At 35.5% G+C, this 17,677-nt stretch overlaps 1 protein-coding gene across 3 annotated transcripts in view; it reads left to right on the plus strand.

The window, feature by feature from the left end:
- Positions 1–17,677, plus strand: part of HORMAD2 (HORMA domain containing 2) — a 71,143-nt gene that overhangs the window by 26,091 nt on the left and 27,375 nt on the right. For all 3 annotated transcript variants that reach the window (XM_081037580.1, XM_081037581.1, XM_081037582.1), the window contains exons 8-10: positions 1,608–1,675; positions 4,719–4,870; positions 5,050–5,303. In XM_081037580.1, coding sequence (XP_080893706.1) covers positions 1,608–1,675; positions 4,719–4,870; positions 5,050–5,303 — 474 coding nt within the window. The remainder of the gene's footprint in view (positions 1–1,607; positions 1,676–4,718; positions 4,871–5,049; positions 5,304–17,677) is intronic.

Raw genomic sequence — 17,677 nt, forward strand, 5'->3', positions numbered from 1 at the left:
CTACATGTCAGCAACTACATAACATTTTTTCCCCAAATATTTTTGATCCATGGTTTGTTGAATCCACAGATGTGGAACCCACAGATATAGAGGACCGACTGACAAAGCAGCCTTCTGAACTTGGTTTGATTTCTCAAGTAGACCATCTTACTAGAAAAATATTTTTCTCTTTTAAAATTAACTCCATTACAAATCAGTGTTCTTCAAGTTTAAGCAACGTGAGCTAATTGCCCTAGGACTTGACCACTTGTGATTAATGGAATACTAAATCTTAGAATAGAGAAAGGTAACAAAAACATTGAGACTTTTTCTGATCAATCTAACATCCTCATTCCCATATTGTCAAGGAACAAATACAGAAACGGATGAATGAAGGGTATTTTTTGTGTTCTAACTTAAACCCTTTGCCTGTCTTTAACACCTTCTCCAGCTCTGTGGGTAAATTACAGTGTATCTGGGCCAAATGTTTTCTTCAACTACTAGATAATCATTTTATTTTAAATGGAGTATATCTCTCACAAGGAAATTTGTCTTTCAGGAGAGCAGATAGCAGTAGTATCTAGTTTTTAGTGCAAGATCAAAAAACAAGGCCTGAAATCATAGATCCTGGTTCCTTTTCTGGTTTTTCCAGTTTTCCTATTGCCATTCTAGTCTTCCCTGAATTACTGCAGTAGCCTCATAATTGCTCTCATGGTTTCCACTTCTTCCCTTTTGCACTCTTAAAATAGCCAGGGTGATCTTTAAAAATGCAAATCACTCCCATGCTTAAAAACCCTTCGATAGACTCTGGTTTACTTAGAATAAAATCTAAAACCCTTCCTGTGGTTGACAAATCCCCAAAACCTTCTCTACAACCTCATCTCCTATGCTTTCCCCCTTGCTCACTCTTGGCCAGCGACTTGGCGTCCCCTCTGATCCTGGGAGAGGCTTTGTTTTCCTACTTTAAAGCCTTTGCATTGCTGTTACCTCTGCTTAGGGCACCCCCTCTTTCCCCCAGGTCTGCACATGACTGACCCCTCTTGTTACTGAGGCTCAGCTCAAACATCACTTCTTAAGTGAGGCCTTCCTGGCCCTTCCAAACCAAACAGCACCTCGCCCCTTCTGTGCTCTCTGTCTTGTATCTCCTTCATGTTGTTCACAGCTCTTATTATTACCTGAAATTATCTTATTTTGTTTGTTTACCTATTTATTGACGTTCTCTCCTGTCAGACTGTATATTCCAGATAAACAGGGACCTTTTCTGTCACATTCATCACCGTGACTTCAGCACCTGACAGAAAGTTCAGTAAATATCTGTTACATGAATGGATGGTTTCTCAATGGGGTCCACAGTCATTTACCAATTCTGGGTCAGATACTTGACTCTGTGCCTTAGTTTTTCCAGCTTTAAAATGGTAACAATAGCATTTGCCATCAAACTCATTTTTAGCATGGAGAAGGAAAATTATCTTTGTATCTGCAAATGTTACTCCTGAATAATGTAATGCTGTGAAACAAACATGTAAGTAGGAAGTATAGTTGGTACACGCTGAAAATGTTCTTTATCTGTTATAAGATTCTAGATTTATTTTTTAAAGTAATTTCTCTGTTCCCTTTGATGTTTCTAGAAAGTGACTGAGATATACCAGTTCAAATTCAAATACACAGAAAAAGGAGCCACTATGGATTTTGACAGGTAGAATCTAATTGTTTAATAAACATGAGAAATATACATTATTGAGATAAACATACGCCTCTTGAGGCCAGAGATAGGTCTTATACTTCCTTTGTAACTTCCCCAACAATCCTACAAAAAACCACTGTTATAAAGAGGGATTATAATAATTGTTTAAATTTCTGAAATCGATGGGTTCCTGGTGGGAATAGAGGCTTCCTTTGCTTCATTTCCTCTCTTCCTCATAGGTGATGAGGCGATGTGAGTAGAGTCTAAAGGCAGTTAAGTTTAGTGGTTAAATGTTCCTACAGCAGAAAGATCTAGCTTGGAATTCCAGCTCTGACTATGATTGGTTATGTAACTTTGGGCAGATTACTCAACCTTCCTAAATGTTAGTTTTCTCATCATCATGGTGGAGTTAATAATATCTAATTCATATGGTGGCTGTGGTTATTAAGTTATACATATATAAAGCTTTTCCCATGCCTGGCACATAGTAAACACTCAGCAAATGGTATCTAGTGGTGATGGTGGTGGTCCTTGCAGGCAATGGTGGTTGGTGGGCGGCATAGCAGTAGGAATTATATTAATGAAGCTGTCTACAGGGTATTGATTGAAGAATTTCATAAGGCTGTATCTAGCCACTAAACCAAAATTTCTCAATTGCTATGCCAAGATATTGGTCCTCTCTGCTCTCGATATAGCCAGACCGGACCTGGGATAGATGAAACCCCGAACTATTTACTTATAAACACAAACTTTCTCATCACTTACCCAAGTATGTAATACAAATATAATTATCTGTGTGTGTCCCTGTATGAAACAGACTGGAAAGCACTGCATTTTCCTGTCAAGTCTAAAATTCCAAGTTTTAGATATACTAATGGGTTAAATAGCAAAAACAAGGACATTTGCTTTGGAAGGTCCTTAGTGCAGATGGAGATGTTTTATTGAGGAGCAATGTTTATTTCCTTCTTAGTAGCTTTTGGATTCAGATAGAGCTAAGTATTACTGATGAGATGGAATAGAAGTGGAAGGGGCAGATGATGGTAAAAAGCTCTGGATAGTAGAGAGCTCCACATTAGTAGGATGAGTTTCCCAGAAAGAAATGACTGAAGAGAAATGTGGCCTACTTCTCAATTTTCCATACTATTAGTTCTGCTTCATCATTTATTGCAAGTTTGAGGATTTCTCTCCAAGATTCACTTCCTTAATTATGTTCTCATTTGTAAAACTTAAAGATAGCACTAAGATGTGAAGAGGAAGTAAGTTCTAGGAATGAGAATTAAAATATTAGCCATCATTAGCTAACATTTGTATAGTACTTTACAGATTGTACGGTACTTTTCTTACATATTCTCTTACATAAAACAGTTGCCTATTCCTCTCTGAAATTCAAATGTAAGTACTACTGACAACCAGATTAATCTCTCTTGTTATGAAAGCACATATGCCAAGAGGTGAACAGTAAAACAGAAATGGCCAAATCTTTCAGCTACTAAGGAGGAAAGAAGGTAATGCATACTATTAATTTCTTATAAACCAAAGGGAGGCATTTGTTTAAATGATCATTCATGTAAAATTACCTTACAACCTTTTCCATAGTAAAGATAATTTCTCTTTTAAAAGAATGCTAGGGAATCTTGAATATGATTTTACATGAATATTATATATACTGAAAGATCCCCTGAGCTACATGGTTATAGCCCTTCACTCTGGTTACCTGTTTTGAATTGGCTAAATCCTGGTAAACAAAACTTTAAGTTGTTCAAAATTGAAACAGGAGCAAATGTATTTATTTAATAATGTTTGTTTTATGAATTCATATTGCCTCCGGTAGCTCAATTACTTAGGATGATTTTTCAATATTGAGTAATTACTATGTGAAAGGCATAGTGCAAATATATTACAGTCACAGCCCTTCCTGAAAAGTACTCAAATGTGAGACTAATTGGGAAATAAAATTTTGGAGAGAAAGAATGTTTAGAGTTGGAAGGTAATTTAGTCCAACTTGTTCATTCATTCATTAATTCCACAAATGTTTATTGTGCACTTACTGTAACTGGGCACAAACTTAGTACTGTGGAGATGAAAGACATAACCATTCATAGTCTAGAGAGGGACATACAAATAGTTATAAACAGGGGTGAGGTATAGGGATTATCAGGGAAGTCTTCCTTTAAAAGGTGACACATGAGCTAGGTATTAAAGGATGAATTTGGGAAAGTCAGGAAGAGAAGTGGGAAAAGCACAATATAAGCAAAGTAAACAACATATGCAAATACACATGTATAAAAAGGAACTGGGTAGCAGTTGCAGATAAAGGTGGAGGTGAGGGCACAGCTGGTTTGAAAGGCATTGTACACACACCATTCTCAAATTTGAAAGGTGATTGGTGTGATAGAAGAATTTTAAACAAGAGAGTGACATGAGCAGATTTCCCTATTAGGAATCTTATTTCTCAGTGGTGTGGATAATGTTTTGCAGTGTGGACAAGAAAAAAGCAGCAAGAATAGAAATTGTCATAATCCATGTAAAAATGAGGAAGGGATACCTTTGAGAGATAACTAGATGGTAGAAAGGCCCAGAGCTGATGATTGATTTTATACTTGAAGAGGTATAGAAATGTGTGTACGTTTATCTCACAAATGAGCTAACCGACCTAGAGTGTCTAAGTGACTTGTGTGAGGTCAGTCAGCTAGTTAGCAGCAGAGACAGTATTAGATGTCAAATCTCCTAATTCCAAATCCATTGTTCTCAATATTATAGCATGTGGTTATTTGTAAATCAAACTTTTTTTTAAAAATCAGGTCATATTTAAAATGCCTTGAGGGAACTTGCTAGTATGTAAAAAGTCCTTTGTATGTACATTGCAAAAATTACACACTCTCCTCTAATTTACACACTCTCTCTCTAATTTTTTCGAGACTCTAAAAGTAGTCTCGAATGTCCTGATGTTTAGTTTATATTTATTTGATCATATAACAAAAGTTTGTTCTTTTTGAAATGTATTTTCAATATTGTATATGATTGAAAAGTATGCTGTTTTTCTATGTGGTTGTAGCAGTAATACAAGCTTCAAAAGTGCAACAAACAGTGAAGATATTAAGAAAGCGAGTGTTTTGCTGATCCGTAAATTGTATATACTGATGCAGAACCTTGGACCCCTTCCTAATGATGTTATACTTACTATGAAACTCCACTACTATAATGCAGGTAGGTGGAGACCTCTAGTCAATTTCTCCTTAAGTACTGAAATAATATTTTATATAAGCAGAAGGATTTTGCAAGCATCTGAAAGAGATATGCGTATCTGTTGCTACACGTGAAAGAGTAATCTCACTTATTCTATTGAAACTCAGTTTTCTTGGTTTTCTGCCCTTTTCATTTTGCAGTGACCCCACGTGATTACCAGCCCCCTGGTTTTAAGGAAGGGATAAACTCACACTTCCTGCTATTCGAGGGGGAGCCCGTAAACCTGCAAGTGGGAATCGTCTCAACTGGCTTTCATAGTATGAAAGTAAAAGTCACCACTGAGATCACCAGAGTGTCTGATTTGGAGAACAATCTCTTTCAGGAAAACAGCACTACTGAGATTGCCCATCAGGGTCTAGACTGCGATGAGGAAGAAGAGGAATGCAACAGTCAGGTAAGGCAAAACTTGAGTGACCCTCCATTGCTTCCGTTAAACACAGTGGACATTTTTCAGTTCCTACACAGGTCATATCACAGTCACAGCGTCCAGTGGAGTGTGCCAGGTATAAAAAAATGACACAAAACTAGCCCCTAACCTCAAGGAGTCTTTATTTTAAAAAAGTACTGTCTTCAAGAAGGAAATATACTTTGTTAGAGGAAATTGTCCATGACCAGGAGAAGAAAAAGACTTTCCAGTATACGTCTTTTATAAAAGGTACTCATGAATTTAAAAAATGTGAGGTTTTCTTTCATTTATAGGTAACAAACATACTCAAAGAGAGTCTGGAGGCTTTGCAAGAAATAAATGATAGAGATTTATTCAGGGGTCTTAGAGTTTACAAACTGGAAACACAGCTAAGCAAAAACCCAGAAGTGTTCCAAAGAGAAAGAAAAGTTAAAAGTTGTTACGGCAAGAAGTACATTCTTGAGAATTATCAATCCTGCATTCTTAGCCCCAAGATTGATCCAGGATGGTTATCAGTCAGATGACCAGCAATCAGGATGTTGGATGCCAGGTGGTGTGGAAGATGGGTGCGAGGAGGTCTGGTCATTTTTTTTTTTTTAAAGTTTAAGTAATTTATCACATAGACTTGCACTAAAGTAACTGTTAAAGGAAGTTCTTTGGGTAGATAGAAAAATTATATGAGATGGAAATATGGATTTACAGATAAATTATGAGTACCAGAAATATAACTAGAAAGATAAACATATCCATTGAAAATATCATTTAAAAGCTGGATAATGGATGTCAGGTGGACGCATCCATAAGTCCTCCGGGAGTTCATTAGAGGGTTACTGGGAGGGCCATATGTCTATCCAGGCATTGACATAGGACTGGAAAGTTCAAACAAGTTTAAGTTTCCAGGGTAGTTAGAACAAGAATGAAGTCTTTTCTCATGCGTCAACATTCACAATGTTAATAATTTTAGTAGCTTATAAAGTGACTCCATTTTATATATTCCCCATCTTCACTCTTTCCTCACTTATTTTTAGGATTAAAAAAATATTCTAGGTGTTTATTCATATTCACTGGAAGTATAAATAAGTTCTTGATTACTGGGGTAATTGGGTGGGAGGAGGTTGGGGGAGAAAAAGTTATGGATAAACTCAAGTTAGAGTGAAAACAAAATGATAGTCAACTCTTGGTTATGTGGAGAGAGACCCTCTTTAGGTAGGTCCCTGGGAAAAGCCAGGGGTCTGGGGTTGGAGCCACTGGAACCAAACAGACAGGGCTCTGAGCCCTTCACCTTCCTACTTCCTTCGGGAGAGACTCGGAGTTGAACACTTGCTAGAGCCTTACTGTACCCTAAGTAAATCCACACTCTGTTGTCTGGATAATAAAGTTTACTGAATGCCAACATTGTCGTAAGAGGGTTCTGAGCTAGACATAAAGAATTTTCAGATGCCTAGCAGAAAGGATGCCATAAAACCTTTTCAGGGGCTATTTTAAAATTAATTTATTTGCTTGAGATAGTTTGGGTCTTAAAGATATTAACTATAGCAGGTAACCTTTGAAGATTACTTCTGGTTCGTTAACTCTACATTATGTTTAATACGTAGAAAGAGTCTTAATTAATATTTTTCATTTTCAGTATCATGTCATACGTGATAATGGCTTTAGATTTTGCTGCAACTTTCTTCTGATTCTGTTCAAGGAAGACATAGCTAATGTAGATTGGTTTAAAAAATAAAGGTTAAGAAAAGAATGAGCAGGTATCAATTAGATTTTTATGTTTTAAAATTAAGAATTTCTGTTACCAACTGAAATGAAAACAGGATTTTCATTTCTTGTTACCAAGTTTTCATGAAAACTTGAGAATGAATGATTCAATGGATAGATTAAATAAGGCATTTAATAACACTTTCCAAGCATATATTTAGTAGGAAGTATATACAATTGATGCTGAACAACACAGGCTTGAACTGCACGAGTCTACTTATATGCAGATTTTTTTCGATAAATAGCCGTACTGTTTTCACTCTGTGGTTGGGAGTCCGTGGATGCAGGGGCTGACTCTGTGCATTGATCAATGCCATTTATGCAGAGGATTTGAGAATCAGTGGATTTTGGTGTCAATGGTGGGTCTTGGAACCAATCCCCCTGGATACCAAGGGACAACTTAAGTTTTGGGGGAGTCAGAACTTATACTCGGATTTTTTACTGCATGGGGGTCAGTGCCCCTCACCCCAGCATTGTTCAAGGGTCATCTGTCTACAAAGATCAGGATTTTGTCATAAACTCAGTCAATTCTAGTTCCTCTCTCAGCTAGCCAACCGTGATAGAATACTTTAGTAAGTCTAGTGAAGTGCTTACTGACATTTTCCCCACTAAGAATTCTGTGTTCCTTCATGGAACACACACATTCCTACACGTGTATACTTATGTAGAATACTTTATTGCCTTTAAAAATTATTTCATTTTGAAATACTTCATGCATACAGCAGAATATGTAAAATAGCATGTATAATTTAAAGAATAATGAGAACATCCATATATCCTCCTTTCAGGCTGTCATTACATTGTCACTACCTTAGCAGCCACAATGTGACCCTTCCTCATTTTACCCCCTCCTCCTCCTCCAAAGGTAACCATTCTCCTAAATTCTATGATAATCCTTCCCTTACTCTTCCTTATAGTTTTACCATCTGAGAGTATATCGGCTTGTTTAAAAAATTTTTATACAAATGTCATCATACTCTAGGTATTCTCTGATTTACTTCTTTTGCTTGACCATCAAAAATGAGATTCATCCATTTGTGTGTAGTTGTTCACTCATTTTCACTACTGGAGAATATTCTCTGTCTTAATATACATTCTTTCTTTTTAATTATTATGAACATTCATGTATACACCTCCTGGTACACATGTGCAAGAGTGTCTTTGGGGAATATACCAAAGAGTCATAGGGCTTACACATTTTCAACTTTATTAGGTAATGCAAAACTGTTTTCCAAAGTGGTTGTACCAATTCATATTCCACTTACGGCAGAGGAGAATTTCCTCCTCTTGTCAACACTTAAATTATCAGAGTTTATTTTTCTGCCTACTTACAGGATGTGAAATGGTAATGCCACATGATTTTGATTTGCATTTCCCTGATTGTTACTAAGTTTGAGCATTTTTTCATATGTATTGGCCACTCTGGTTTTCTTATATATAAAGTAACTATTCAAGTCTGTCATGTATTTTTCTATTGGGTTATTTATCTTTCTCATTGATTAAAAAAATACATTCTGCATAATAATTAATTTTTACTTATTTATGTTGCAGTATTTTTTCAGGATTGTGGCTTGTCTTTTCATTTTCTTTAAGATGTCTTTTGCTAAAGAGAAGTTCTTAATTTTAATGTAGTCAAACCTTTTCTTCTAATATGTGCTTTTGGATATTCTTAAGAAATCCTTTTTTACCTGAGGTCATTTATAATATTCTCCTATATTCTAAAAATTTTAAGGTTTTTCTTTTTACATTTAGGTTTTTATTACATTTAGAGTTTATTTTTATTTGTAGTGTGAGATAGAACAATTCCCTTTAACATGTTTTAATCCAAGTATAATATATATATATACAGAAAAATATGTACGTCATAATGATACAACTCAATAAATATTCACAAATTGAACACCAGGGCTGAGGTGAATGTGAGACAAACAAAGTGAGAGTGAATGCCTCCTTAAATTTTGCTCCGTAGGTATCTTGTTTGCCTCATCCGGGCCTCAGCCCTGTGGAATAAACACATGAAATCAGTACCCAAATCAAGAAATAAAATACTACCAACTCCCCAGAAAACCCAGTCTTACTTTGTAGACACTGTGCCACTCAATAAAAATATCTCTATCTTGTCTTGTATTAGCATAGATTAGTTTCTCTTGTTTTGTATTTTATAGATACCAAATCATAGAGTATGAACCATGTTTTCACTCCACATTATGTTGCAATATTTATCCATATTTTTGTATGTTGTTGTAGACCATTCTCACTTTTTATCCATCTAGTCTTGATGGGCATTTGGATAATTTCCTACTTTTGACTATTATGAATAGTACTGCTGTGAACATCCTGAACATGTTTTTTAGTGAAATGTGTACACATTTCTGGTGGGAATAGAGTAGAATTTCTGGGTCAAAGGATATGTTTTAATAGATACTACAAAACAATTTCCAAAGTGGTTGTGCCAATTTACACTCCCATCAGCAATATATAAGAGCTGTGGTTGCTCCACATCCTCACCAACCCTTGGCATTTTCCATCTTTTTAATTTTAGCCATTCTGGTGGGTGTGTAGTAGTATGTCATTGTGGTTTTAATTTGCATTTTTCTGATGACTAATGAATTGAGCACCTTTTCATATGTTTATTGAGCATGTTAGATATCCTCTTTTGTAAAGTGTCTTTTCAAGGTTTGTCATTTTTTTCTGTTGGGTTCTGTTTGGTTGTCTTTCATTCTTATTGATTTGTGGGAGTTCTGCACATATATTCTATGTGTAAGTCCTTTGTCAAATACATGTATTGTGAATATGTTAATATATTCAACTTTATGAGTTGCCTTTTTACTCTTAATGGTGTGTTGTGATGAACAGAATATTAATTATATTTTAATACAGTCTAACTTATCAATTAATTAGGCAGTTTTTATTTTTTTAATTTTCTTTAAAGTTTATAGAGATGTACTCTGTTTTTCTCTAAAAAGGGGAAATGAGTATAGAAACTTATTTAAAATTATAAAAGACCTCCATGAATAACTCATACCAAAAGTATAAATACCTGACCTTCCTCTCTCCTACTTTCAGATATTCATATATTTTGCTATGAGTTATTAATGGAGGTCTCATAATTTAAAAAATCTCTTATGTTTCTGTAGTTATTTCCTTGTTTTCATATTCAGTGCTGTTTATTTGTGCCCTGTTTGTTTGTCTAGGTTATATTTGCCCCAAATCATTATTTTTATTACTCTTTTTAAAGTCATTTTTTGCTTGTGCTGATCACTTCTATTGTTTTTTCTGTCTGTTTTCTATTTCATTCATGTTTTGCTTTCATCTTTGCCTTCTTCTAGATGTCTGGTTTTGTCTCCCTGACTCCAGATTGATCTTTCCATCAATATATAGACATAAATATATCCTTCTGACCACACATGCATTTCCCCCTCCCAGATTCCTTATCTTCGTGTTGCATCATCATTTTACCGATCAGCCTGACAAGGAATGTGTTGAACTCCTATTTTCTTCTCACTTCTCACATCCTTTTGGTTACCATTTCCATTTGTTTTGTCTTTGAAATATTTCTCAAGTCTGACCCTATTGCCGTTGTGCTGATTCAGGCTGTTGTCATTGCTTCCTTGGTGAAGGACAGTTGAGTTTCCTAATGAGTCTCCCTGATGTCAGCATTGTCTCTCTAATGTGTCTTCCAAAGTGACAGAGATGGAGGGTACTAAAGCTATGATGATCATTTTCAAATATTTAAAGTTGATTTATTTTGTGTAATGTCAAAGGGCAGAATGAGAGCGAGTAAATGAAAATTACAGTGAGGGGAGAAGGAGCAGGTTGATTTTGGCTCAGCAAAAGGAAGATCTTTTTCGTAAACCAATAAATCAATATAGTAAATCAATATAGTTTTTATATTTATATGTTCCATCCCCTCCAGTCTTTTCCCACAGATATACATGTTTGTATATGGTTTTAATCATGGTGTATATGTAAATTGGTTTTACTTTTATACTTGACATTAATTTTATATATATATGTCCCATTTTAATCTTCATATTTTTAATTTTAATGACCTTGTTTCATTTAGGTACACTATGATTGCTCTACTATTTCTCTACTTTTAAACATTTGATTTCTGATTTTGTTATTATAAATAGTGCTGTAATAAATACCTTTGCATGCATGACAGATTTTTTTTTCTTATTTTCTAAGGATATAGTATTAGGAGTTAAATTTGCAGAAAATTTGTATAGCTCTTGAATGAGTATTACCAAATTATTTTCCAGAAGCTGCCAGCTTCTTCACCTCCTTAGAATGGATTTTCTAACAATGACAACTACTTAATAAATTTGGCTGTTTTGAGAAGAGTGAATGTCTTGTCACCAGCTGTGTGCAAGATACATGCTCTGTTCAAGATAAGAGTATAGATTATTATCTAGGGTGTTACAAGAGAAAATCGTGACTTAAGGGGAAGGTTGAAGTAGGTTGACCTCTGAGATCGCTTCTATGCTAAGATTCTCTGGGATATTTTTTTAATTCCTAGTAAGAGCATAATGCCCTGTTACACACTGTGAGGAAAACAGACATATAAAATATAGTTTCCACCTTTGAGAAATCTGGCTGAAGAGATAATATGTACATAATATAATGAGAAATAATGCTGGAGAGTATATGAATGATAGAAATAATATTAACTAATAATATTGAGCATGTTCTCAGGGCTTTACACGGATTACTTTACTTTTAATCATTCCAGCTGTGTTATGAGGTAGATTTTATTATTATCCTGATTTTTCAAGTGAGTAAACTGAGACTTAGAGCAATTAGACCAAGGCAACATACTGTGTGGTGAATAATTAGCAGAGCCAAAATCCAAATCAAGGCAGTTGGACTCCAAAGCCTCTGTTCTCAGGATATAGAAATAAGGATGAATTGTCATTGTGTGGGAAGGTTTCCTTGAATTGGTGATTTTACGGATGAATCATAGTTTGATCGCAGAGATTAAAGTAGAGGACATACCAGGCAAGTTGAAAAGAACAGTATGGTAGCATCAGAACTGCTGTCTCTATGACTTGAAATTCCAATACTGAACTTTCCACACCTTTCTCCATATCCTACATGGTTTTGCTGAATTTTCTACTTTTGGTAACCTCTAGGTGAAAGATTTTTTTCCCCCCACAGCGTTTATTGGGGGAACAGTGTGTACTTCCAAGTCTTTTTCCAAGTCAAGTTGTTGTCCTTTCAGTCTTAGGTGAGGGGGGGGCGCAGCTCAGCTCCAGGTCCAGTTGCCATTGTTAATAGCGGGGGCACAGCCCACCATCCCTTGCGGGACTCGAGGAATTGAACTGTCAGTCTCGTGGTTGAGAGCCCACTGGCTCATGTGGGAATCGAACTGGCAGCCTTCAGCGTTAGGAACATGGAGCTTCAACCGCCTGAGCCACTGGGCCGGCCCTAGGTCAAAGATTTTTAAAAACTTTTTTAAATCATAAAAAATCATAAACTTTTTCTGTTAAAATAGAAAGTTTATAAAATCTTGGTCAAACAACTTGTGCTGATTTTTCACCAGTGATCCATAGGAAAGAAGTGGTAACATAATCAGCTTGTTGTGAGAGTATTGTAAGATTGGAGAAAAAAAAGATTTTAATACAGTTTTCTTTTGCAGATTATTCCTTATCTTGGTCACAGAAAGACAAATATAAAAAAATTCTACCAGTAGTAGAAACTATTAAATATTTGTACTATTCATTTTCTGGTGTGATCCTTAAGATCCAAGGAAAAATGTAAAAGTAAGATGGTAATTTGGCAATGGATTCAGAAATGTCAAAAACACACAAACTTGACATTTAAAAATTCTTAAATTACAAGAACTCTTAAAACCTAATTCCATTTGGAAAATAGGGCATGGAACCAAGTAAGAGACCCCAAATCCTAGGACAAATCCTAAGGTTATGTAGAACTGTATAAAAAACCGTATCCTAAAATGTGTCCTTATTTTATCTACCGCCGCAACACCTTTAGGACATGTTTTCATTCCTAATTGGAATTAAGGGGTGGTTTGGGTTTAAGACCTAGCTAGTAAGGCCATACAAGCACTGCACAGTGCTCTGGGAAGTTGGGCCTGTGTTCCCTATTGTAGTCAACTGGACAGATAGCAGTAGACATATACACCAGAAAAAGATTCCTGGATAGTCTTCTTTAAAGAACTCACCTACATGGTGACAGTCAATACGTTGTGGAATCTTATTTCAATTTTATGGTAAATTTAAGTACGGAGGGAAAAAGACTTCTTTCTAATAGAGGTAGTTAACCCAATCTCTTTTAAAAAGTAGTAATTACTGACACATACAGACAGCTATGAAAAGATGGAGGGTTAATATTGCCGAGGTCTACTTTAGAGACCAGTGGTCCTAGTTTATAAGCTGTTACAGCTCTTTGGGAATTCATATTTTAATCAAATTTTTAGATAGGGGTCTGTATGCTGTAATTTTCTGAGATCCGTATGAGTCTTTGTACCTCCATGTTAGAAAGAATTGCTAGATACTCTGTATAGATTTTTTTCTAGGCCTTTCCTTTACACTTAGGAATCTTGATCCAGAATGGTATATTTTTCTCATTTGTAACACATTAATTTAACTGAAGCATGAATAATTCATGTCAATAATGTTTTTTGAGGATGAGAATATTGTTTTCTTATAAGACCCACAGGTATTTCAAAAAAGACAATTCAATAGTTTATTATTTGATCTAGTTCCAATGAATGGTTTGCTTTTGAAACTATGTCCAAACATATACACTATATCCCACTATTTTCCAAATGTAGTTTAAAAATAGTTTGCATTTTCATGGATTTTTTGTGTCTCATTTCAATTTAAAAATAATATTTTGACATAGCTTTTTTCTTTTTTATGAATTCTATAAAAGGATACATATATTATAACAATATATGGCTTACCTATATGCATTTTTTTTCTGTGTGAAGTCCATTTCTCACCCTTTTGGGCTAATACATTTGATTAAAGTGCACATGACTTGTTTTTGATAAATTAAAATGTAAAACACATTGGTGCCAAAGTAAATGGGACAATTTAAGTGTGGACTAGGTAGATATTTTCTGAATTTCTTAGAATTGCCAGTGGATTAAAACAAGACATTTTTCATTCAGAACCTATTTTCTACCACTAAATTCTGAACTGAAGTTTGCAATTTTGAGGTATAGTCTGATGATTTTCACAGCAGCACATCTCATGAAGAGTATATGCTTTGTTTGATACAATGTAGTACTGGGAAGAATATCTCAGATTCTTGGAAGTCGAGTTGATTATTGAAAACGTTGGAGGAGGCACATTATCTACAGAAAATATTCAGACTTAAAAACCACACATAATTCTTTCTTTATCATGGGGCTATAGTCCTTTTCATTGAGTTTCTTTTTGCCAAAAAGGAAATTTTTTCAATTAATTTTTCCACTTTGCATACAGAATGTAATTGTTATCTTCTGTTAACCATGCAAGAGGAATAAAATTTGGGTGACTTTCCCATCAGTCTTATAAGTCATTTCTTTTTTATATGAATCATTCTATAACATATCAAAGAATTATTTTCCTCCTGTTGTGAGTGGGAAGAGCCACACTGATGATCTGTTTCACTTACATAAAATAGTCTATTGATGTATATATATATATATTATAGCAGAAGAAAAGTTGCGCATAATGAGTAATCTTAGGTAGGAACACTTTGGATGTTACTATTATTAAATTCTAGCATTAAAAGAAATAAGTTTTGTTTTTTAAAAAAGGAGTAAGACTGAGAATGTTCTGTTTGTTTAAAAAAAAAAAAAAAAAAAACAACGAGGGCCGGCCCAGTGGCTCAGGCGGTGGAGCTCCGTGCTCCTAACTCCAAAGGCTGCCGGTTCAATTCCCACATGGGACAGTGGACTCTCAACCACAGGGTTGCCAGTTCAACTCCTTAAGTCCCACAAGGAATGGTGGGCTCTGCCCCCTGCAACTAAGATTGAACACGGCACCTTGAGCTGAGCTGCCCCTGAGCTCCCTGATGGCTCAGTTGGTTGGAGCGTGGGCTCTCAACCACAAGGTTGCCAGTTCGACTCCCGCAAGGGATGGTGGGCTGTGCCCCCTGCAACTTGCAACGGCAACTGGACCTGGAGCTGAGCTGCGCCCTCCACAACTAAGACTGAAAGGACAACAACTTGAAGCTGAACAGCACCCTCCACAACGAAGATTGAAAGGACAACAACTTGACTTGGAAAAAAGTCCTGGAGGTGCACACTGCTCCCCAATAAAGTCTTGTTCCCCTTCCCCAATAAAATCTTTTTAAAAAATGCCTGTAAAAGTCCAAAATAATATAATGTTATTATTAAACTAAAGCTAGTGTAATATTAGGTTCTATTTAAACTGTAAGTTTTTCAAAATGAAGACTGTTGGGATTTAGTTAATTGCACATTGGGAAAAATAACAATAATGTTACTTAGTTATCTAGAACTATATTCAGTTGGCTGATTTTTCTAATACTTGTCATATGTGCTTCTAGTTTTCCATTTGAAGCTGAATTGTCTATTAGTTAATGGATGAGATTATAGTTTGTAACAAATTTAGGCATGGTAGGGAGAGTAATTCTTTTAGCACTTATATTAGGATCTCAAAATTGAGATCTAAGACTTCAGAAGACCAGTGCTTCAGACAATGGTAAAGAAGAGTTAGAAACAGAAGTATATATATTTTATGGAGCCACCACCTCAAATTTGCTTCTTCCTACTTATGAAGGGCTCCTCCTGCTTTGATAAGCAAATTCAGAGCAAACAGAAACATTATGGCTAATAGTATTGTTTTCACTTTTAAACAAGTCTACACAAAACTAATTGTGAAGAAAGCTTAAAATAATATTCTACTCAACCACAAATGATGAACATTTATTCAGTCAACAAATTTATATTGAAACCTATTATGCTTCACTGTGCAAAGGTAGTGTACACAAAGATAAATAGACCAAATCCCTGATTCAAGATTGCTTAGGAGAAGTGAAACATAAACAAATAGCTGTTATATAAATCATCATCATCATCATCATAACAACCATTTATTAAGTGCTTACATGGCTTCAATTAATTCCAACAACAACCTTGCACACCATTTTGTTGCTAAAGAAACAGAATTAATAGACATTAAGTAGCCTGTCCAAGGTTGCCCAACTAGAAAGCAGCAAATCAGTAAAACCCAGGTCTCTTTGGCTCCAAAGTTCATATTCAATCCATTAAACCTTACACTCATTCATGTAGGGGAGAATATGAAAAATCCCACAAGAGAGTAAAAACCCTATAGAATGATCAAATTTCACTTTCAGTCATGAAAGAATAATGTAACAGACTTGCTCTCTTTCTGTAAACAGCTAGGAAACTGGGCAAAATAATATGAAGCAACTGTTCTGAGACAGAAGTACAGACAACAGAAGTATAGAATTGTGATCCCTGAGAGAAGACAAACAAGATGAGCCTTAAAATTGCCCCACCTTTCTGTCAGGAGGTACTTTCTGGACCACTGGTGCAGGGAAGGGGGACCCAAAAAGAACATGGCAGTCTTGCTGGGTTGTACAAACAGATTGGAGTTTGAGGAAGCTGAGGCAGTTGGTGACAGAGCATCAGAAGGAAGAGACCTATAGATAAAAAGAGCTCCAGAAATCAGCATAGGGATCCCCTGAATCTTTGGTTGAATAGTCAGCTGAGAAGGTGTGGGTTGCAATTCTGTGAAGTTGGACAAAGAAAATCATTGGGGAACTATAAGCTAAACAATTTCTAGAGCTCTCAGGGGACAGGGATATGTTCACATAATGGCCGATTACATGGACAGATCTTGTTGAACAGCCAGAACTTTTAGTAGAGACTCCAGAAGGGTTACACCTTAGCATTAGCGCCAAGTCAATGCTTTAGTAAAGTCCTCCATACTTTCTAATAGCTTAAGAACAAGCTTCAAAGGATCAAGCTTATTACCCTGCCAAAAGAAAATTCAACACTTTTTTAGAGGCAGATAACAAAGTGCAAACACTCAACTATGTAAAATTCTTATTCTCCAGAATCTAATAAAAATTTATTGACATGTAAAGTAGCAGGAAAATTGACCCATAACCAAGGAAAATCAATCAGTAGAAGCAGATCCAGAAATGTCAGCAATGATAAAATAAGTCGATAGGGACTTTAAATTTTAAAACAGCTGTTATAACAAGTGCAATGATGACCCATGTTTATACAAAAACATATATACAAATGTTTATAGTGGCTTTATTTGTAATCCCCCCAAATTGGAAAAAGCCCAAATGTTCCTTAATGGAGGGGAATGGATAGACTTAAAAAGAAATAAACTACTGGTACATGCAACAACATGGATTAATTGCAAATGCATTATGCTAAGTGAGAGAAGCCAGAATACCTCATACTATATGATTCTATTTATACATTTTTTTCTCTTTAACAGCTATGTTGAGATATAATTTGTACACCATACAATTCACTCATTTAAAGTGTACAATTCAGTGGTCTTTAGTATATTTACAGAGTTGTACATCCATCACCACTCAATCTTAGACAATCTTCATCACCTCAAAAAGAAATCCCTTTAGCT

Source organism: Rhinolophus hipposideros, assembly GCF_964194185.1.
Source record: "Rhinolophus hipposideros genome assembly, chromosome: 24".
NCBI classification, from domain to species: domain Eukaryota; kingdom Metazoa; phylum Chordata; class Mammalia; order Chiroptera; family Rhinolophidae; genus Rhinolophus; species Rhinolophus hipposideros.